This window comes from Ovis canadensis, chromosome 2 (genome assembly GCF_042477335.2).
Source record: "Ovis canadensis isolate MfBH-ARS-UI-01 breed Bighorn chromosome 2, ARS-UI_OviCan_v2, whole genome shotgun sequence".
Lineage (NCBI taxonomy): Eukaryota > Metazoa > Chordata > Mammalia > Artiodactyla > Bovidae > Ovis > Ovis canadensis.
In genome coordinates, this window is record NC_091246.1 from 208,823,155 (window position 1) to 208,845,933 (window position 22,779).

General features: G+C 40.0%; 1 protein-coding gene across 11 annotated transcripts in view; it reads left to right on the top strand.

The window, feature by feature from the left end:
* Positions 1 to 22,779, top strand: part of CFLAR (CASP8 and FADD like apoptosis regulator) — a 61,198-nt gene that overhangs the window by 14,154 nt on the left and 24,265 nt on the right. For 8 of the 11 annotated variants that reach the window (XM_069578009.1, XM_069578006.1, XM_069578012.1 and 5 more), the window contains 5 exons: positions 6,735 to 7,344; positions 9,446 to 9,551; positions 11,102 to 11,237; positions 12,245 to 12,330; positions 18,799 to 18,856. In XM_069578009.1, coding sequence (XP_069434110.1) covers positions 6,983 to 7,344; positions 9,446 to 9,551; positions 11,102 to 11,237; positions 12,245 to 12,330; positions 18,799 to 18,856 — 748 coding nt within the window. In that variant the 5' untranslated portion in view covers positions 6,735 to 6,982. Of the gene's footprint in view, positions 1 to 6,047; positions 6,212 to 6,734; positions 7,345 to 9,445; positions 9,552 to 11,101; positions 11,238 to 12,244; positions 12,331 to 17,963; positions 18,070 to 18,798; positions 18,857 to 22,779 lie in introns of those variants that run through there. The other 3 variants (XM_069578007.1, XM_069578013.1, XM_069578014.1) reach the window with 3 other exon arrangements.

Sequence of the window (22,779 nt, forward strand, 5' to 3'; positions counted from 1 at the left end):
CTATCTCTTGAATCATGTTAAATAAAATTGGGCTTGTGTTTTTTGATGGTAACTTTGGGATGCTTCTAGGCTGTCTTTTTCTAAGGATTGTCTATGTATATACCAGAAAAGCTCTGACAGCATTTTCAATGCTATGAGATACTTTCTATATGGCATGCTTTGGTTGTTTTCATGCAGGACTTGTTAACTGAACTGGTAAGGGCTAAATGCAGTAGAGAGAGAGAGAAACTCCTTTTTTCAGTTCAAGAACGTATAGGGTTTCCTTTTGGCTCATTATAGTCTTCTAATTTTATTGTGCTGTGGTCAGAGAATGTGGTCAGAGATGTATTTATTTTACTGTCTGTATATCTATTGCTGAGCTTATGTAGTAAAATAATACAAATTTAGTCACTTCCCCTCTGTATTTTTATTTAGTGACGTTCTGTTAATCCCACAATAGAAACCACTTTTCTGTGTTAATTATTCATTATTACTATATGTTTTACTATTTTTAATACACATATCCCTAAACAATATATGGTATTGTTACTAATATTTAGGGTCTTAATGTAAGCTGAGAGTGCTCAACATGTGTGCGTGCTCAGCCGCTCAGTCGCGTCCAGCTCTTTTGCGACCCCATGGACTGTAGCCTACCAGGCTCCTCTGTTCATGGGATTTCCAAGGCAAGAATACTGGTGTGGGTTGCCATTTCCTTCTCCAGGGGATCTTCCCGACCCAGGGACTGAACCTGCATCTCTTGTGGCTCCTGCATTGACAGGTGGATTCTTTACCACTGCGCCAGCTGGGAAGCCCCAAGTTATTACTAACATTAAAGATTTTCAGTTCAGTTCAGTTCAGTCACAGTCGTGTCTGATTCTTTGCAGCCCCATGAACCACAGCATGCCAGGCCTCCCTGTCCATCACCAACTACCGGAGTTTACTCAAACTTATGTCCATTGAGTCAGTGATGCCATCAAACCATCTCATCCTCAGTTGTCCCCTTCTCCTCTTGTCTTCAATCTTTCCCAACATCAGGGTCTTTTCAAATGAGTCAGCTCTTTGCATCAGGTGGCCAAAATTTTAGAGTTTCAGTTTCAACATCAGTTCTTCCAATGAACACTCAAGACTGATTTCCTTTAGAATGGACTGGTTGTATCTCCTTGTAGTCCAAGGGACTCTCAAGAGTCTTCTCTAACACCACAGCTCAAAAGCATCAATTCTTCTGCTCTCAGCTTTCTTTATAGTCCAACTCTCACATCCATACATGACTACTGGAAAAACCATAGCCTTGACTAGATGGACCTTTGTTGGCAAAGTAATGTCTCCACTTTTTAACATGCTCCCTAGGTTGGTTATAACTTCCCTTCCAAGGAGTAAGTGTCTTTTAATTTCATGGCTGCAATCACCATCTGCAGTGATTTTGGAGCCCCCCAAAATAAAGTCAGCCAGTTTCCACTGTTTCCCCATCTATTTGCCATGAAATGATGGGACCCAATGCCATGATCTTCATTTTCTGAATGTTGAGCTTTAAGCCAACTTCTTCACTCTCCTCTTTCACTTTCATCAAGAGGCTCTTTAGTTCTTCACTTTCTGCCATAAGAGTGGTGTCATCTGCATATCTGAGGTTATTGATATTTCTCCCGGCAATCTTGATTCCAGCTTGTGTTTCTTCCAGCCCAGCGTTTCTCATGATGTACTCTGCATAGAAGTTAAATTAGCAAGGTGACAATATATAACCTTGACATACTCCTTTTCCTATTTGGAACCAGTCTGTTGTTCCCTGTCCAGTTCTAACTGTTGCTTCCTGACCTGCATATAGGTTTCTCAAGAGGCAGGTCAGGTGGTCTGGTATTCCTATCTCTTGAAGAATTTTCCACAGTTTCTTGTGATCCACACAGTCAAAGGCTTTGGCATAGTCAATAAAGCAGAAATAGATGTTTTTCTGGAACTCTCTTGCTTTTTTGATGATCCAGCAGACGTTGGCAATTTGATCTCTGGTTCCTCTGCCTTTTCTAAAACCAACTTGAACATCAGGAAGTTCACGGTTCACATATTGCTGAAGCCTGGCTTGGAGAATTTTGAGCATTTCTTTGCTAGCGTGTGAGATGAGTGCAATTGTGCGGTAGTTTGAGCATTCTTTGGCATTGGCTTTCTTTGGAATTGAAATGAAAACTGACCTTTTCCAGTTCTGTGGCCACTGCTGAGTTTTCCAAATTTGCTGACATATTGAGTGCAGCACTTTCACAGCATCATCTTTTAGGATTTGAAATAGCTCAACTGGAATTCCATCACCTCTACTAGCTTTGTTCGTAGTGATGCTTCCTAAGGCCCACTTGACTTCACATTCCAGGATGTCTGGCTCTAGGTGAGTGATCACATGATATGCATGCTTTAGCAGCTTTTTGCGTTAGCAGAAATATTTGTTTTATTTTTTGTCTGTTTGTGAGATTCATTCATAGTTCCTCATTTTGCATGGCCGTATTGTATTTTACAAAGGACTGGGACCTTTTATTCAGTCTCTTTTAATAGACTTGTAGATGGTTACCATTATTGTGTGCTAAGATTTACTGATGCTTGGAACATTATGTACATATCTTGGTATTCTAAGAATTTTAAAAGTATATTCATTTAGGAATAAAATTTTCATGCCATAGAGTAACATATGTTTTCATCTTTACCAGGTATTGCCAACTTGTTCTTTAAAGTGGCCCAATCAATTTATAATTTCTCTAGCAGTGTGTAAAGTTTCTAATTTCACTATATGTTCTCTGACATGTAGTAACAGATTTGACCAATGTGAAATAATATCTCACTGTAGTTAAATTTGCATTTCTCTGAATACTATTTTGCCTTCAATATCTTTTCATATGGTTTGTGGCTGTTCGGGGTTTCTTCTTCCTGGAATTGCCTATTGCTTATTTTCTCCTTGGGTTGCTTGTCATACGCTTATTGATTTGCAGAAATGCTTTCTATTACATAATTCTTAAAAAATCACTTTTGTATTTGTAGGTTATCATAATGTTCTTGGAGAATCTTTTCTAGACATTTTATGTCCAGGACTTTAGTACTTGTGGGTGGCTTGTAAATGGTATGAGGAAAGGATCCCAGTTTATCCTCTTTGTATGTACGGAAAACTAGTTGTCTCAGCACCCTTTCTGGACATTAATGTTCTTTCCCTCTTGATTTACAGGACCACCTTAGTTGTCAGTGTGTGGATTTATTTCTGAGTTCTCATCTGTGTATTGGTTGTTCTCTTAGCTATTCCTGTGTCATTCTTTCTGACTTACTTCACTCTGTATAATCGGCTCCAGTTTCATCCACCTCATTAGAACTGATTCAAATGCTTTCTTTTTAATGGCTGAGTAATACTCCATTGTGTACATGTACCACAGCTTTCTTATCCATTCATCTGCTGATGGACATCTAAGTTGCTTCCATGTCCTGCCTATTGTAAACAGTGCTGCGATGAACATTAGGGTACACGTATCTCTTTCAATTCTGGTTTCCTCGGTGTGTATGCCCAGCAGTGGGATTGCTGGGTCATATGGCAGCTCTCTTTCCAGTGTTTTAAGGAATCTCCACACAGTTCTCCATAGTGGCTGTACTAGTTTGCATTCCCACCAACAGTGTAAGAGGGTTCCCTTTTCTCCACACCCTCTTCAGCATTTATTGTTTGTAGACTTTTTGATAGCAGCCATTCTGACTGGCGTGAGATGGTACCTCATTGTGCTTTTGATTTGCATTTCTCTGATAATGAGTGATGTTGAGCAGAAGATACTTATTTTTAAACTCTTTCAGGTACAGGTTCCTAGTATGTGAGTTTCACTTTGTCTACTGTCATGGTGCTTTTTTTGTTTATGCAGGTGATTTTTAATCATGGACTCACCTTCAGCAGAATGTGTCTCATATCCTCTGGGTTGGGAAGGTGACCTTATGGGGGTGGCTTGGGCTTTGCCTCTCAAGACCTTACCGAACTTCCTTAGTCTGAAAGTAGTTTTTATGTTAATTTCTTGGTTTGGGATTAAAAGAAACTGTAACAAAGTAGTGAGTATTTGGACTGTAGCCCCACTTCTCCCTTTCATGCTCCCTTCTTTCAAGTGCCAATCACTGCTAGCCTCAGTTCACTGTCCCCAGCACCGCCCCAACACATAAGCACTCGTATTTTGCTGCATCTGGTTGGCCTGAGTCAGCACAGGAGCTGTAGTTTTCCTTTTGATATTTTCTTTGACTATGCCAGATGCTACCACTGAGTAATTTGGATTTTGCTGCCAAACTATACTTCCATTAGTACAGAGGGAAGACAGCACTCCAGTTCTCTTGCTGAGTGTACGTGACTGGCAGAAGGCAGCCTTGGGTGTAATGGCTAGAGGAAATGAACTGAGCCGATAATATTTTAAGAAGCAATTATCTAATTTTGTTAACTCTTGATGGTATTATTATATCACTGATGGTTATGAATTATAAGAATTACTGTTTTTAAAAAGAGGGAATTGAACATTTCATTTCTAATAGCTCTGTTTGGTTCTTTTTCAGTATGTCTAATGAATGTACATAACATCTCATTGCCTTTTTTAAAAAAATAATTTTATTTACTTTTGGCTGTGCTGACTTTCCTCTAGTGGCAGCATGAGGGAGCTACCCTCTAGTTGCTTCTAGTTGCTTCCCATTCTAGTTTGCTCTCTAGTTGCTTCCCATTACAGTGGCTTCTCTTGTGGTGGAGCACAGGCTCTAGGGCTCACAGGCTTCAGTAGTTGCAGGGCATGGGCTCAGTGGATCCGACTCCCAGGCTCTAGAGCACAGGCTCCGTGGTTGTGGTGCACGGGCTTTGTTGCTCCACAGCATGTGGAATCTTCCTATCAGGGATCAAGCCTGTGTCTTGGATTCTTTACCACTGAGCCACCAGGAAAGCCCCTTATTTCTTCTTGTATGTACTTATTTTATACTTTCTAGTGTGTATAAATGTTTTATAGATTAATTTATAATAATAGCAACTGCAGAATTATGAATTTTAATGAATAGAAAAAGAACTTGCCTTCCTTTTTTTGGAAACTAGTAGGTAGGTTTAAAGTCTTGTTAGCCTGTGAGTAGAGTACAGGTTTAGCCTCTGCAAAACACATAAAATTAGCATTAAGCTTTCAGATTAGAAAAATGAAGTAGTCTGAGTACCAGTTTTTCTACTTTGAGTAAACAATCATTTTTAAATTTCATTTCTCCAGTTATTCAGAATGGCTGTGTTTAAGTGAGGCTTGGATGAATGAACATGGGATTGGCATAGACACATTAATACTTATTAACAAGCCTACATTAACTAAAGTGTCTATTTTATTAAAAACTAACCCTTTTAGACTATTGAGAGGAAGGCTAGTGTGAACGGTATGCATGAATGGCCTATTTTAAAATAAGATATTAAAAAAATTTTTTTAATGAAATTTTAAATAAACATAATTTTGTTAATTTCAGACACTAAAGTACTCATTAATATTTCCATTGGTGGGGAACTCCGGAATCCTAGGGAAATTGTGTCTTCTCTAAGAATCTTTCAATTTTTCTTATTTTTGACAGCAAGGGCTATTTAACATCCCATATATCCCTTTTTGCTTTGACTGCCAGGAAGCTCGGGACACATTCAGGGTCTGCTAAAATCTGTTTAGGCCTTTCTGGCCTGCATATTTGCATTGTATTCTTTATCCCTCCACCTCATTTTGACTTTCTAATCTAGTTATTTTCCTCCATGTTCTCATATAATTTTTTTTCTACTTATGTGTTTGTAGTAAGATGCCTCATCTTTTGTAACCCAAGATTGTATATCAATAAATAAAATAGAATTGGTGTTCCTTTCAGTAAATCCTGCTAGTTTAATACATGTGTACACAAATATGCAGCAACAGGTATCAACCTACAGTTAGGTTGTTTTCCAATTATTTTTTGCTATGATTAGCTTTTAATCTGAAATGTTCTCTGCTAGAAACCGACAGGGTATTATACCAGAATGTAAAAGCTTATTTAAAATAAAATATAGCTATGAAACTTTAAACAGTGACCCCCATTTATAACTTATATTTTGAAAGAAAATAGGTTGAGTTCCAATGGAAGAAGTTAAGAATACACCCATGGCATGAACACCCCACCATTCCCACCCAATTCCTGGATCTTTCCGCAGATCTGCTCACCCTCCTTTTTTCCACTGATGCAATCAGCAATGCTAGTGACAGTTGCTGTCCAGCAATGTGTTGTGAGTATGGGCTTCTGACCCTCCCAAGGGGCTCAGGGTCCAAAGAGGTGATCAAAACTTGGCAAGGCTTATGTTCAGCTATGGGGACGGGTCCTGTGAGCATTCATGATGACACTGTGTAAAGTGCCTGCGACTTTGGGGGATGGCAGCAGGTGTGAATGAAGGGTTTCCAAGTAGGAGAACAACTGGAAAAAAAAGGGTGAGGGAGAGACAGAAACCGGTTTTCTCCCATCATTTTTGACACCTTGCAGAGTCCCCTTTGCTAAGATTTGTGTTTGTTCAAGCCTACCGGGAGTTCACCAAAAAGGGGTTAACCCCCGTGACCTCAGTTTCTGTGGTCCAGAGAGCAGCCTAGTCACTGGGCTTTTCCTCTGCCCCTCACCATTCATCTGACACTTTGTCATTAATTCCTTAGTAGTGATTTTCCACTTACCACACTCAACACTCTGATAAATTGTGATAAAGCACGTGGGATTTTTTTTGGAAATAATTTGTCTCTGGTTTCATTTCTTTTAAAATGTAGGTTATCTTCTTTGTCTGTCCCGATTTTGGGATCAGTTGCTTTGTCTCCGGAAAGGATCAGTTCTGTAGACTTAACAACATGAGTTTAATCTGCTAAATTAGACCGGCAAGAAAAGAAGAGCCTATACCTGGACTTCGAGGCATACGTTATTTTGCTAGGAGGATTAAAAAAAAAAAAAAAGTTCCCTGTTAACCACAGAACTCCTCCATTGGAAAGGATTTTGAAAGAAATGAAGAAAACCACCAGAAATGAAATCAGTAGCTTCGTGGCCTTCTGTTGACTGGACTAGACTTTTCTTCCTGCCATTCCTTGGAATAACACTGTACAGGATGTCTGCTGAGGTCATCCATCAGGTAGAAGAAGCACTTGATGAAGATGAGAAGGATGCACTTCTTTTTTTGTGCCGAGATGTTGCTGCAAATGCAGTTCCACTGAATGTCAGGGATCTTCTGGATATTTTAAGAGAGAGAGGAAAGCTGTCTTCTGTGAACTTGGCTGAGCTGCTCTACAGAGTGAGGCGGTTTGACTTGCTCAAGAGGGTCTTGAATATGGATACCCCGACAGTGGAGGCCCTCCTGCGCAGGCACCCACATCTGATTTCAGACTATAGGTAATTCATCAGCCCCTCCCAAGGCTGCACCAGTAGGAGGGAGGGAGGGAAGAAGGTATAGACTTCAGAACCGTAGAAAGGAGGACATTAAGAAAAGCAGGTTCATCCCTTTACCTACCCACCAATTTTATTGCCCTGTTGATGTTCATTCTTCTGAAATGTTTGAATCCTTAGTACATGTTTGCTTAAAGTAACCGGGTAGAAGGTCAGAATGAAACTGGAAAGGACAGATGGTATGTGTTTGCCTGATGGGTAGAATGGTAGAGAGACAAATGACTAAGAGCTAATACTGTTGCAGGCTTCTAATTATGGGATCTGCTGTGTTCTTTGCTAGCCTGTGATGTCAGAGCTGGGCAATTTCCTGTTCTGAGAAAAGAAAACAACAAGCCTGACAGTAATCTTCCTGACCTTTGTAGAGCTTTGTGATCCTTCCTGAATCCCCTCCGGTCTTTCCCCTGCCAAGGAAGTTAGTGGGTGAGCTAGCTTTCTGTGAGTTTCTATGAGGTGCCTGCTCCAAGAGGCTCTGGAGAGCCCAGATTGAAGGTTTCTTCAATTAACCACATCTAGACTCCCTTAAATTCAGAGAGGAATGGCCACTGGACTTCCCTTTAGTTCAGACAGCCTTTGAATTGTTCCTTCCTCCTGGTCACAGAGCGTTCTCTTGGAGGCTCAAAGGAGCACAGAAACCACAGGAAAGGCTGCATTTCTGGGGAAAGAAAGATAATTTGTAACCTTAAATTTGTGATTCTTTTTTCTCTGGACCACCCTGGTCTTTAGTTATATCATTAAGGTATATTTGGAGATGATATACATGATTAAAAACTGTATTAAAGAGAGTTGCAAGCAGTGTGGCCCTTGGAACGTGGATGAGACTTGAGATTAAAGGTCTGTTTGAAGCCTCAGAACCAATTACAAGCCACATAGGCTGAGCCAGCCACTGCCATCAGTTAGGCCTTCATTTTCCTACTTGTGAAACTAAGAATAATATCTGATTTCACAAGTGTGTTTGTAAGGATTGATTGTGATAATTTAGTTTGTGAAGTACTTTTAAAAATTATTATATTTTAAATTATATAAAGAACTTTTTAAAACCAGGTAGCGCCCTACCAATATAAGGGTTAATTATTGTTGTTGCTGTTTTTCTTAATCATTTTCCATTTCTCCAACCATTATATGATGTCAGAAATCTTAACACTTTTCAGGAGGCACTGACTGGGTTTTTGTGAAAAAGTCAGGGGGCTCTCTCTGTTTTCTGTTTCCTTGCTGAAGTGAATGGAGGCAGTTTGGGGACCTCTGAGTAGAGAGGCCAGGGAGTGCTAGATTCATTTATTCATCTATTGAGTGGGCTTTATTGTGGGTTGACATATGCGAGGTGTTTGGTAAGCGCTAGAGCAAAACGAAGAATCTTCCATCCTCAAGAATCTGAGAGTCTAATTGGGAAAATGGGCTTCTAAGCAGTGATGCCAATGACCAGGCACTAATGACAATCATGAGATGTCCTTGGGAGCCCCGATAAAGCATGCTGGTACTCCAGCTGTAACAGAGGTGGCTATGTGAGGAGGGGCTTTCTACATAGTCACAGTTCCCAGGATGTAGGTGCCTTTTACCCTTTGAGTTCTGGAGCGAGCCAGGATAGCTTAGGCGTTACTTTGCTTCACAATCTTGTGATTGAAAGTATTGTCCCTGTATTAGCAGCTTCAGCATCACCTGGGAATTTGTTAGACTGAGAGGATGAGATCATTTTGAATTCTATTTACATCTTTCATCTTAGTCATTTAGGTTCTTCATTTATTTCACTTATAACTTCTGGGAGAGCTAGGGGATTCTTTGGGGAAGTTTTTATTCTCTTGTTCTTTTCATAGCAGATGGAAAAAGAGGTACCATGTTCTACTAAAAACTCAGAAGGGATAAGTTTCCTTTTTGAATTGCCTTAAGATCTCCTGGGGTGATCTATGCTTTCTGTTTTCTGGGGGACACATTCAAAATAGGGGCAAGAATTAGTATTTAAACCAATTTTTGGCCTAGAGGAGACCTATACTCTTAGTATATTCTCACTAGGACTTGTGTCTGAATTTACTAAAGAACCTTATTTGGTTTTCAGGGTGCTGATGATGGAGATTGGTGAGGATTTGGATAAATCTGAGGTGTCCTCACTAATGTTCCTCATGAGAGATTATACGGGCCGAAGCAAGATAGCCAAGGATAAGGTGAGTTTGCTTTCTTTTTCTTGATTCATGTTCCTAAGAGTCTTATCAGAAGTTGGGAGTTGTTCTCTATAGTATGAAGAAAGGGACTCGGCACTTAAGCAACAAGGCCCAGATTGAGGGTGAAGGTGGGAAGGGAGCAGAGTATGAGGGTTTTTTCATAGTAACACTGATGGGAGGAAAATTGGTTCATGAATTGAGAGGCAATAGAGTGATGTTGGCTGGTCTGGCCCTGGGTGTTTCATCCTTGTATTTTATCCTTTATTTATGTAACATCATAGGTCTGGCTTATATACTCCAGCTTCTCTCCCTGGTTTGGCAGATCATTTGGGAGGGTTAGGAGTCCCATCTGCTCACACTGAGTGGAAACAGATGGGAAGTGCTGGTGCACTGCCATCTTGCTCTCTGCTGTCTCCCTCTCCTCAGCCAGTTCAGGGTCCATGTGGAGTCATCAGGCTGCGGGGGAGATGGGTAGGGGAAGGTCCCTGAGACTGATGAATCCAGAGAGTGCAGAAGTATAGATTTGCAGTTGAAAATGAGCTAAGGGTGAAATCTCAGGGATGCTGTGGTCACTGGAAAAGTATTTAGATCCCAGCTGGCCTGATCTGTACTTCCAACCTGTGGACAGGCCAGGAAGAGCTCGGGTCTCTAGTATCAAGGACCTGCTTCTGAGGACTCTGGTAAATCATTGCTTAAGAATCTCCTCACGTTTCTTAATGATTGTTGTTTCATTTCTGACATCTAGGAATATTAGGGCAACTGTATGCCCCCATTATCAAATGCAAAATGGAAAGTAAAATAAAAAAAATAAAACTCACTTTTTGGCGTCCCCTAATCCACTTATTTCTCAATCATTTATTTAGATTTAATTATGATTATTAATTGAAAAATAAAGATAGCACATTAGTAACCAAATGTTAAACAGAAAGAAAATAAAACCAAAAGTGATGCCTATTTCTGAAATGTAGTTCTTTCACAATCCCTATGTTCCAGGCTGAACAAGTAGCAAAATACCCTAACTTTGTAATTTTACCACCTCTTGTCTGTCCACTGTATCAGAATGAACTGGAATTTCCAGCATTGATTAAAATATTTTAGGAACTTCAAGACTATATCATTTAGAATTTTTCTAGTAAAAACATTTCCCCAGCTACCTTCTCACTTCCCTTTTTCAGTAAATCCCTTAGAGTTTTTCAGTATGACACCAGTCTGGCTTTTGGGAAGAGAATTAACACAGGAGGATTTTATTTTCAGGCCTGCTTTCTTAATCCTTCATGCAAAAAAATGACTCATGCATCTATTCCCAACCTGGATACAGGTTGGTCCCCCCCAAAGACTTACCTCTTCCCTGGGTAAATTCCAGGAGTGTAATTTGCTCATGGTCTTGGAGAGACAATAAAACAAAGCACTCTGGTTTAGGATCCCTGAAGGTCACTCAGAGGGCTCCTCTGGTCACATTTTCTTATTGTTATAAATTATGCAGCCTGAGGTTTGCATATGAGGCCTGATGGTCAGCCTTACTGACATTTGTTTCTTGTTGATGATTCTCTTAGAGTTTCTTGGATCTTGTGGTTGAATTGGAGAAGCTAAATCTGGTTGCTCCAGATCAACTGAATTTATTAGAAGAATGCCTAACGAACATCAACAGGATAGACCTGAAGACAAAAATCCAGAAATACAGGCAGTCAGGTGAGCAGCATTTTGGCCCTCTCTGTGGCCTAAGGAAGTACCTGTGTGTGGTGGGTTAGGTTGGTAGAGATTCACGTGTACAGTGGGTGGATGGAACAGAACCCAAATGTCCATGGCCCTCACCAGCCTGACGCTAGCAATCAGAATCCTTTATATCCTCTATACCCCATATCTGCTAACTTCATCACCCAGCACCCCTGACCACAGAGTTTTGGCCCTCTGCAAAATGCCACCAAGCAGTTCTTAACATTCTGGTCTTCAAGAAGGAGTCTGCGCCCCAACTTTCTGCACTGGCTGGTGGCACTGTGTGCACTCAGGGCTTCTGAGTCTATGCCAAGCCCTGCTGCCTTGCCTGACCACCATCCAAGCTCTGGAGACATCCTGTCCCTGGGGTCCTATAACTGCCTTGCATATAACCTCCTTGTGGAAAGGGACATCTTTTCTGCTGAACCCCTTCCATAAAGGGGACCAGTGCACACTGGCCTTCTCTCTCATGGCAGCCCTTCCCATGTCTCTTATTTATTTATTATTTTATTTTATTTTTAAATTGGAGGCTAATTACTTTACAATATTGTGGTGGGTTTTGCCATACATTCACATGAATCAGCCATGGGTGTATGTGGTCCTCATCCTGACCCTCCCTCTCACCTCCCTCCCCATCCCATCCCTCAGTTCCCATGTCTTTTAGACTCACACTCCGTATGGGCTCTGCTAGCAGTCTACTGCCACCATAGAGCCTGAGGGCATGACTGATACCCAGTGATCTGCACACAGCCCTCCCTCATGCCCATGAATGATTCAAGATCAAGTATAGGAGTATCACTTTTAGTCTGTTCTTAATGACGTTGGGAGAAGAGTCATCTGATCTGACATTTTGAGTTCAGTAAGTGGCTGGAAAGTTTTGGGTATTTTGAAAGATCATGACTGACTCTGAAATGAGCCATTGTTGAAGATTCATTTGATGATAACTTGTCAATCTTAACTCAGTGCCTCTCTTCTGCTTATAGCTCAAGGAGTGGAAACAAATTATGTAAATGCTCGCCAGGCATCTCTGCCAAACTTGAGTGTTAAAGATCCTTCATATAACCTAAGGGTGAGTCTGGGGCAAATGTGTGGAATCCTGGCATGAAACAATTTCAGAACTTTGATAAAAATGTACGTATTCTCCTCGCATGTATTTCATTTAACATATGAAAAAAATTGTGACAGAAATGTGCATTGTTTATAAAATATGTATAAATTCTTATCATTTCAAAGCTAATGTGTTTATTGAGATAACTTGGAAAATACAGAGAACTATATATATAAAGGAAAGGAGATAAATCACCTGCATGTTAACAGTTGTTCCCCTCTAGTCTTTTTTCCCTGTGTGTTTGTGTATCCACATATACAAACATTTTTTCCATTGTTTGTGTGTTCCTTTGAAAATTTACGTGTTTATTTTTTAATATTTATTTGTTATTTACTTGGCTGCACCAGGTCTTAGTTGTAACATGTGAACTCTTTGTTGTGGCATGTGAGACCTAGGTCCCTGACCGGGGATCAAACTTGTGTCCCCTGCACTGCAAGACAGATTCTTAACCACTGGACCACCAAGGAAGTCTAGATAATTTAACTTTTTAAATAAAAATAAGTAGGACATGCCCATGGACAAAAAATTCAAAATGTGCTAAAATGATTTTTTAAAGTCTGTTTCCTCTTACCCAGTTCCTTTCCCCAGAGGCAGCTGTTGTTACCCGTTTCCTTCTCTGACCATTTGGAGATAGCCTATGCACATATCATACTAATTTTTATTTTTTTTTTCTTCTGTACAAATGGTAACACACTATGCCCACTGTTCTGACCTGAGAATTCTTAGAAATTTTTTTGTATGAATCATATGGGACTGCCTCTACTTAATCATTGTTTTTAGTGATTGGACATAGTTTCACTTTCTGGCTGTATCACAATATGTGGATTTAGATTTTTTTCTAATCTTTTGTTATAAGACAATACTTCAAAATAAATATCCTTGTATTTACCTCTTTGTGCATTTGCTTTTCATTGAGCTTATTTTAGTGATTTCAACAAACGTGTAAAAGTGTTTTTGTCACTGCGTGACTGATCTGTGACCGTAAATAAAAGATAGTCACTTCTGGTGGTTGTGTTAGTCAGCGGTGCAAGGTCATCATCAGAATAATTGTTTGGTTAATCTTTTATATTGAGAATTTAATCTCATTGTAATCTCATCCTCATCCACATATAAGGATATATGGAATGTGTAGTCAGGACCACAGTTTATCATTTGTAATTAAATCATAAACACTTTCATAAAAGTATGTGATGAAAATATTGACTATACCTGTAATAAAAATAGTTTTGTGGAGAAGATAAGTTGTAAGAGAGCGTTAAGCAATGGAATTTTTGAACTCAGATGGATGGTGGTAGGCATTTACTGCCCAACCCTCTCATTAAATAAATAAGGACATTTAGGCCTAAGTACCTAAGGACCTCCTTTGAGGCTGAGCTGGTAAAGAATCGACCTGCAATGTGGGAGACCTGGGTTCAATCCCTGGGTTGGGAAGACCTCCTGGAGAAGGGAAAGGCTATCCACTCCAGTATTCTGGCCTGGAGAATTCCATGGACTGTATAGTCCATGGGGTTGCAAAGAGTCAGACATGACTGAGCAACTTTCACTCAGGCCTAAGGAACATTGATTGCCCACTCTACCTACCACCAGACCTATGCCCATCCATACTTCTTCTACACCATGGTGCATTTTTTCCAGAATTAAATATGCTTTTCTGACGGGGTCTCACCCCGGTGGGTCTAGGGTAATTTGAAGGTGGGGGCGGAATCAGTGTCCTGGAAAAAACTTATTTAATTGCAGATATAGAGAGAGATTAGAAACGGATAGTGTAGTAGGAAAATTAATGGAGAAAAGAGGCTGAATAATTGGTTTACGTGGAATACTAATTACCACCTACGTAGGCCACAGGCGTCTTTCCGTTTTCCCGAGGGAGAGGAGGCACTGAGGCCTCCCTGGTCTGATCTTAGAAGCCCCAGCAAAGTCAGTAGGCTTGGTGCGTACCCTCGTACCAGATGGGAATTTAGCCAGGAAAACGGGGAGCGAGAAAGAAACGACACGGGGGAATCAGTCTTTCCAGAAACTGATCCGATTTCTTTATTCTTTAGGTTTGTTTATATACCTTTTTGTTATACATAGGGATGAATACAGAGTCACGCGGGGGTCAGCAGACCTGACCCTTGTCACAATCAGGTGCTTCATATAAAATTATACAAAGGTATTATGGGTTTTTACATCATCTTCTAGCCATGAGGTTTGCTGACATTTTATGGCCCTTTCTGATACTGGTCAGTTAACCAGAAAACTTATTTTTCCAGGGGTGATTTTTTCTTAAATCAGGCGCCACCCTCCAAATAAAGTTGCATTCCTATAGGGTGAGGGTGTAGTGAGTTACAATCAAAAAAGGAATTTACCTAACCTAAGGTTTAACATGATTAATCTTAAAGGTTAATACTTATTTCTCCTATATGCTAGTTATATTCATTATAAGGGCAGGAATATGGAGATTTAGCAGCAAATATTGGCTCAACAAATGTAAACCCTTCACCAATGTTCCCCTTAAGATCTATTTTGTCTTAAGATAGTGATAAAGTTACATTTTTACATAGCATAGTGATTTATAACAAAGTACAGTGATCTATAACAAAAGAGAAAATTCATTAACTCAAAAAGTCTAGTATTGCTAACATCAAAAAACTACTATATTTCCTTTTCTATATTCCAAATACATTGATTAATATATTCCCAGGTGCCTAAGGATATGGAGGCCTGGCGGCAATTATTTACTCATCAATGAAAAAAGCCCTACGCTAATACTCCAAACTCTCTGTGCTGTTTATGGTTGAGAGGTTGTCACACGAGCTAGTCTGTCAGCAGAGAGGTTTGACTTGAGACATCCTTGTCACACCCAGGGCAGGGAATTAGCAATAATTATTGGCACGACAAATGAAAAAACCCTTCACCAATATAATTTCTAATCAACCCACTAATACTATACTAATGATCTTCTAACTTCTCAAAAGAGTCTGTATTTAAAAAGTTTTAAAACATCCTGTGCCTCTCACAGTTGGGAGGCTGTAAACAATCACATGCGGCCAGAGGAGCCTGATCAGGCAGGCCAGAGAACCTTCAGAGTTCGTAAGTTAAAACACTCTTGTCATGCCCAGGAATTTTTATTAACTGGAGCTACAAGTTAACTCCTTCTCTAAAAAAAATGGTTATGGGGGAGAGCTCCCCATAAAGTACTCTGGTTTTGGGGGTAGATGCTCGGAAACAGGGGATTTCCTGAGGCTTGATCACGCCTTTGCGTATGCCAAGCTTCCTTCCTCATGACCTTTGCCATGGGCAGAGTTCCTCACACTGGCTCCCAACACTTTTCTTTGTCCTTCTGAACCTCTGTGATACCAAATCATGAGAGAAGACTGATTTAGGATTCAGATCCCGATTTTCTGAACTTTCTTTGCCGTGATGTATCTAACAGAAACTATACTGTCATTCTTAGTTAAAAGCCTGCTGTATTTTTATTATTGCCTTTCTACTTTGTTAATGCAAGTAATTGGATTCACTGTCTTTGTGGCTTTTTAGGAACCCACGTGCTCTGTAAATTTTGCCTTAAACTTGCTATATTAATCTGTGGCCTTGGTCATTCATTCATTTAGTTAGCAGGCACTATGGCGTATGAATTCAGTGAATTCCTCACAAGATTTAAGAGCCTGGATGTTAACTCATACAAGTTTACAAAGGTGCTTTTAAAATTACAGTAGCATTTGCCATCTCAAGTTCCAAAGATTCCTGGATGCCCTTAGAGAAGTCTTATCCACTTACCCCACCCTCAGTGTCCTATGTCTTTATTCTAAATGCCCCATCTCTTTATAAATTTTGTCCAGATTTAGCCTCTGAGTTCAAATACTTCCCTTTATGTGACAAAATATCTTTGAAAGTGTTAATTTCCAGAGATATAAACATTTCCTTGTTATTACTGATTTATAATTTAATTCTGTTTTGGTCAAATAATTACTCTGTATGATTTCTGTCCTTCAGAACGCACTGAACTTTTTGTTTGCTTTTTATGGCATATTGACTTGCCTCTTGAGAAATCTGTATGCAGGTCAGGAAGCAGCAGTTAGAACTGGACATGGAACAACAGACTGGTTCCAAATAGGAAAAGGAATATGTCAAAGCTGTATATTGTCACCATGCTTATTTAACTTATATGCAGAGTACATCATGAGAAATGCTGGCCTGGAAGAAGCACAAGCTGGAATCAAGATTGCCAGGAGAAATATCAATAACCTCAGATATGCAGATGACACCACCCTTATGGCAGAAAGTGAAGAGGAACTAAAAAGCCTCTTGATGAAAGTGAAAGTGGAGAGTGAAAAAGTTGGCCTAAAGCTCAACATTCAGAAAACGAAGATTATGGCATCCGGTCCCATCACTTCATGGGAATTAGATGGGGAAACAGTGGAAACAGTGTCAGACTTTATTTTTGGGGGCTCCAAAATCACTACAGATGGTGATTGCAGTCATGAAATCAAAAGACGCTTACTCCTTGGAAGAAAAGTTATGACCAACCTAGATAGTATATTCAAAAGCAGAGACATTACTTTGCCGACTAAGGTCCATCTTGTCAAGGCTATGGTTTTTCCAGTGGTCATGTATGGATGTGAGAGTTGGACTGTGAAGAAGGCTGAGTGCTGAAGAATTGATGCTTTTGAACTGTGGTGTTCGAGAAGACTCTTGAGAGTCCCTTGGACTGCAGGGAGATCCAACCAGTCCATTCTAAAGGAGATCAGCCCTGGGATTTCTTTGGAAGGAATGATGCTAAAGCTGAAACTCCAGTACTTTGGCCACCTCATGCGAAGAATTGACTCATTGGAAAAGACTCAGATGCTGGGAGGGATTGGGGGCAGGAGGAGAAGGTGACGACAGATGATGAGATGGCTGGATGGCATCACGGACTCGATGGACGTGAGTTTGAGTGAACTCTGAGAGTTGGTGATGGACAGGGAGACCTGGAGTGCTGCGATTCATGGGGTCGCAAAGAGTCGGACACGGCTGAGCAACTGAACTGAACTGATTCAGTCTATTTTGGTGAATGCTGTATGCACTTTGTAAAAAAAAAAAAAAAGAATGTTCTCAACTATTGAGTGAAATATTTGATACATTGCAGTTAGTTCAAGCTGGCTGAATGGTTTTCAAATGCATTCTTTATCATGATTATTAAAAAAATTACAGTGGTGTTGTAGGACATGTGATACCAACATATGAATTAACAAATTGTGGGACTTTCCCGGCTGTCTAGTGGTTAGGACCCTGTGCTCCCACTGCAGAGGGCACAGTTTGATCCCATGTTGGGGAACTAAGATCCTGCAAGCCACACAGTGCAGCCAAAAAAAAAAAAGCTGTAACTCTGTACTGTAATGTTTTTTTATATTTATCTAGAGTAAATCTAGCTTTGATTTGATGTTATATCTCTTTAATAGTATGTAAAAGTAAATGCACACTCATGCGGGGTTTCAAATTCTAATATCATTATCCTCTGGCTAAGTCATTGGTTATTACTGATAAAAGCAATTTATGTGTTTTCTTTGATTTAGATGCACAGACTTAGCCATAGACACAGCTTAATAAATAGTGTACTTCTCTCTTTTGGCTAGGATAGCTTCAGAGGAGAACTGTCATTTGAAAGCTGAGCGTATCAGATGGTTGACAGTGTGTGCTATGTGTCCCTTACACAGGACCTGTCATCTGAGAAGAGAAAGGGTCTGTTCAATCTTTCATTCTCTGATTCATCCCATTCTGGCCCTCAGAGAGGGTGCCTAATGTTCAAGAGCCACACCCACATGTGGCTTATGCATAGCTGGGCATTATAGAAAAATAAAAACTGGACATTTATTAAGCACTTCCGTATGCTTAAAAGTCACTGTGCTGAGTGCCTTGTATACATTTAATCCTCAAAAATATTTATAAGGTAGGTACTATTATTGTCCTCATTTTGAAGATAAGAAACAGACATATAGTTAAAGAAATTGCTCAAAGTTACATAGCTAATAAGTGTTAGAATTCTACCCCCTCTCTTAATCATACCTGTACCTTGCCTCTGTATTAAAGATCAGGCTGAATGACCTGATCTTTAACACAGAATGTTGAATGTTGTAAGTTCCAACAGCTTGTTCTAACTTTGAGTTATTGTGGCAACTCTCCTGTACCATGACGTCTGACTTTATTGAGCTGTTTTTGAAACATTCTAATATGCTAGTTCAGTATATTTACACATTTATTGTATTTTCACTTTGAATTGCTGCTTTGGTCATAGACTATAGTTTTATGGAATTAATGTCTCTTGCTAGTTTTCTTTAGATAATTTAACAGTGAATGTGATACTTTTATTTATTCCTAAGTAAGAATCCTATCAAGATGTTTAAAGAGGTGTAATATAATATGCCTCTGAAAAATGAACGGGGAGTGTGACCTTGTTTTTTATGTTTGAAGCTCCAGAATGGCTGGAGTAAAGAACAAAGGCCTATGATGGGACCACCTGACATTCAAAGTAAGACCAGCTTTTCTTTATATTCACCTTTATAAATGCTTAATAATTCAAGTACAAAATGTTGCATGTTTAGAGTTGGCCATTCCTTTATCTATATATTTTAATTAAGCTCTCAAAATGAACAGTTAAACTCTTAAACTATATTCATTGACATTTCTAGTTATCCATCAAATTAGCTTATTTGAATGTAAATACCTCTGACTTCATCATTTTGGCTATATATTTTAAGAGATGTGACATTTATACCTCAAACAGAACTATAACCAGGCCATGTTAAACATTAATCTAGCCGTGGTCATAAGCCATGTTAAACCAAATATCTAGGAGCAGGAAGAAAAAAGGTTACTAGGATCTTGTTTTATAGCCCATTTAATAAATGTAGATACTGTAAGATGACATTCTCTACCTCTACAAATAAAAGAATTTTTTAAAAAAACCTAGTCATCTGGTCCCATCACTTCATGGCGGATAGATGGAAAACAATGGAAACAGTGATGGACTATTTTCTTGGGCTCCAAAATCACTGCTGATGGTGACTACAGCCATGAAATCAAAAGATGCTTGTTCCTTGGAAGAAAAGCTCTGACCAACCTAGACAGCATATTAAAAAGCAGAGACATTACTTTGCCAACAAAGGTCCATCTAGTCAAAGCTATGGTTTTTCCAGTAGTCATGTATGGATGTTAAGAGTTGGACCATAAAGAAAGCTGAGGGCTGAAGAATTGATGCTTTTGAACTGCGGTGTTGGAGAAAAATCTTGAGAGTCTCTTGGACAGCAAGGAGATCCGACCAGTCCATCCTAAAGGAAATCAGTCCTGAATAGTCATAGGAAGGACTGATGCTGAAGCTGAAACTCCAGTACTTTGGCCACCTGATGCGAAGAACTGACTCATTTGTAAAGACCCTGATGCTGGGAAAGATTGAAGTCAGGAGGAGAACGGGATGACAGAGGATGAGATGGTTGGATGGGATTACCGACCTGATGGACATGAGTTTGAGCAAGTTCTGGGTGTTAGTGGTGGACAGGGAAGCCTGGAGTGCTTCAGTCCGTGGGGTCACAAAGAGTCGGACATGACTGAGCGACTGAACTGAGTCATCTCAACCAAAAGATTTAAGGGATATAAGATCTCTCTCATCACTCTTAAAACATTAGCTCTTGATGCTATCATTTTCAGGAAGGGTGCTTTTTGCTTGTCTTGAGTCCTCCTTGAAGAGAGGGCTGAGTCTTACTGTAGTGGATATGATTGCACTTAAGAGGCGGGGCTGCTTAGACAGGTAAGGAGGGCTCAGTCTTCCCTGAGGAGCTTGGAATTTGTTCTGTGTGCAGTGGCGATCCTGAGTCTACCGAGCAGGGTGGTGGCCTGATGGAAGCTTCCTTTATGTGGCAGGCCCCTTGCAATCCCCTGACTCAGCCAATATACTGTCTGTGTGCACCTCCAAACATTCTGCCCACATCAGCCAGGTGGAGCAAGTCATGCCCATCCTTCCATACATAAAAGTTGGCCCTCCAGCCAGAGCTGTTGAAGAGCGAGTTAATTTCTGACAGCATGTTTCTTAAAACACCAGTGAGGTGGTGAGAGTTAGCTGTTTAAATTGGGAGACTTGGTAGATTTGGATAGGAATTTAAAATAATCAGAGCTCTTTCCACTGGGCTCTGTGATGGCCAGTTTATCCTTGAAGGTAATTATACAGGTGAGGTAGATGAAGCTATCAATAGCCCTGCAGATCCTTAGGAGAGCTGGTTGCCTGCTCTTGCTTGGATATGGTTCATTTGCTGATAAAAGAGAAGAGCATCCTGATAACTTTCCCTCAATCTAATAGAAGTTTAATCAAACCAAGTGTTCCTATTATTTCGGACTTTCAAATAGATTTCAACTGGATGATGACTACAATAACTACAATTTATTAACACTTTTAGTAAGTGCTAAGTACCCTGAGAAATTTCCCAAAGAAAGGCAATGCCAAAGAATGCTCAAATGACTGCACAATTGCATTCATCTCACACACTAGTAAAGTAATGCTCAAAATTCTCCAAGCCAGGCTTCAGCAATACATGAACCGTGAACTTCCAGATGTTCAAGCTGGTTTTAGAAAAGGCAGAGGAACCAGAGATCAAATTGCCAACATCCGCTGGATCATCGAAAAAGCAAAAGTTCAATTCTGCTTTATTGACTATGCCAAAGCCTTTGACTGTGTGGATCACAACAAACTGTGGAAAATTCTGAAAGAGATAGGAGTACCAGACCATCTGACCTGCCCCTTGAGAAACCTGTATGCAGGTCAGAAAGCAACAGTTAGTACTGGACATGGAACAACAGACTGGTTCCAAATAGGGAAAGGAATACGTCAAGGCTATATATTGTCACCCTGCTTACTTAACTTATATGCAGAGTACATCATGAGGAACGCTGGGCTGGAAGAGGCACAAGCTGGAATCAAGATTGCTGGGATAAATATCAATCACCTCAGATATGCAGATGACACCACCCTTATGGCAGAAAGTGAAGAGGAACTAAAAAGCCTCCTGATGAAAGTGAAAGTGGAAAGTGATAAAGTTGGCTTAAAGCTCAACATTCAGAAAACGAAGACCATGGCATCTGGTCCCATCACTTCATGGGAATTAGATGGGAAAACAGTAGAAACAGTGTCAGACTTTATTTTTGGGGGCTCCAAAATCACTGCAGATGGTGATTGCAGCCATGAAATTAAAAGACACTTACTCCTTGGAAGGAAAGTTATGACCAATCTAGATAGCATATTCAAAAGCAGAGACATTACTTTGCCAACAAAGGTCCATCTAGTCAAGGCTATGGTTTTTCCAGTGGTCATGTATCAATGTGAAAGTTGGACTGTGAAGAAAGCTGAGTGCAGAAGAATTGATGCTTTTGAACTGTGCTGTTGGAGAAGACTCTTGAGAGTCCCTTGGACTGCAAGGAGATCCCACCAGTCCGTCTTAAAGGAGATCCGTCCTGTGTGTTCATTGGAAGGACTGATTGGAAGGACTGATGCTGAAGGACTGATGCTCCAATACTTTGGCCACCTCATGCAAAGAGTTGACTCACTGGAAAAGACCCTAATGCTGGGAGGGAATAGGGGCAGGAGGAGAAGGGGATGACAGAGGATGAGATGGCTGGATGGCATCACCGACTCAATAGACATGAGTTTAGGTAAACTCCAGGATTTGGTGATGGACAGAGAGGCCTGGTGTGCTGCCGTTCATGGGGTCACAGAGTCGGACACAACTGAGCAACTGAACTGAACTGAAGTACCCTGAACTGAGATGGACATGTTACATAAATTATTTTGTGTGTTTTCTTTAATTCTGTTCAGCCATGATTGTTAAAATATAAAAAAGTGAAAACTTCCTCTTAATTCTGAGTATCAGACATAACCACTATTAACGTTTGATCCGTGTACCTCTAGTAAGTATATGTAATACACACACACAATTACATGATTTTAAGTACATTGGCTCAATATTAAACATATTATTCAGCAATCTGTTTTTCACTTAATATATCCTGCATATCTTTTCATGTCAAGTACATAAAATCTCTGTTATTTGTTTTAACATTGCATAGTATTCTATGTACCATTATTTATTTAACCAGTTTCTTGTTAGTAGACTTTCAGGCTCTTTCTAGCTTAGGGCCATTACAAACAGTCCTTCAGTACCTCTCCATGACATTTTTGCACACTTGTTCTGTTATTTCCTTAGGATAAACTTCTAGAAGCAGAGCATTGGTTTAAAGGGTATTGCTAATTATCCCTTAAAAAGTCTGTTTCAGCTTATACAGCATTACCATTTGAAAGTGCTCATTTCCCCAGACTTGACCAACACTGGCATTTCCTTTGCCTATCTTTAGATATAATTCCTCATTTTTGCAGCAATCTTATAAATCAGGTGCTCATCTCAGAGATTA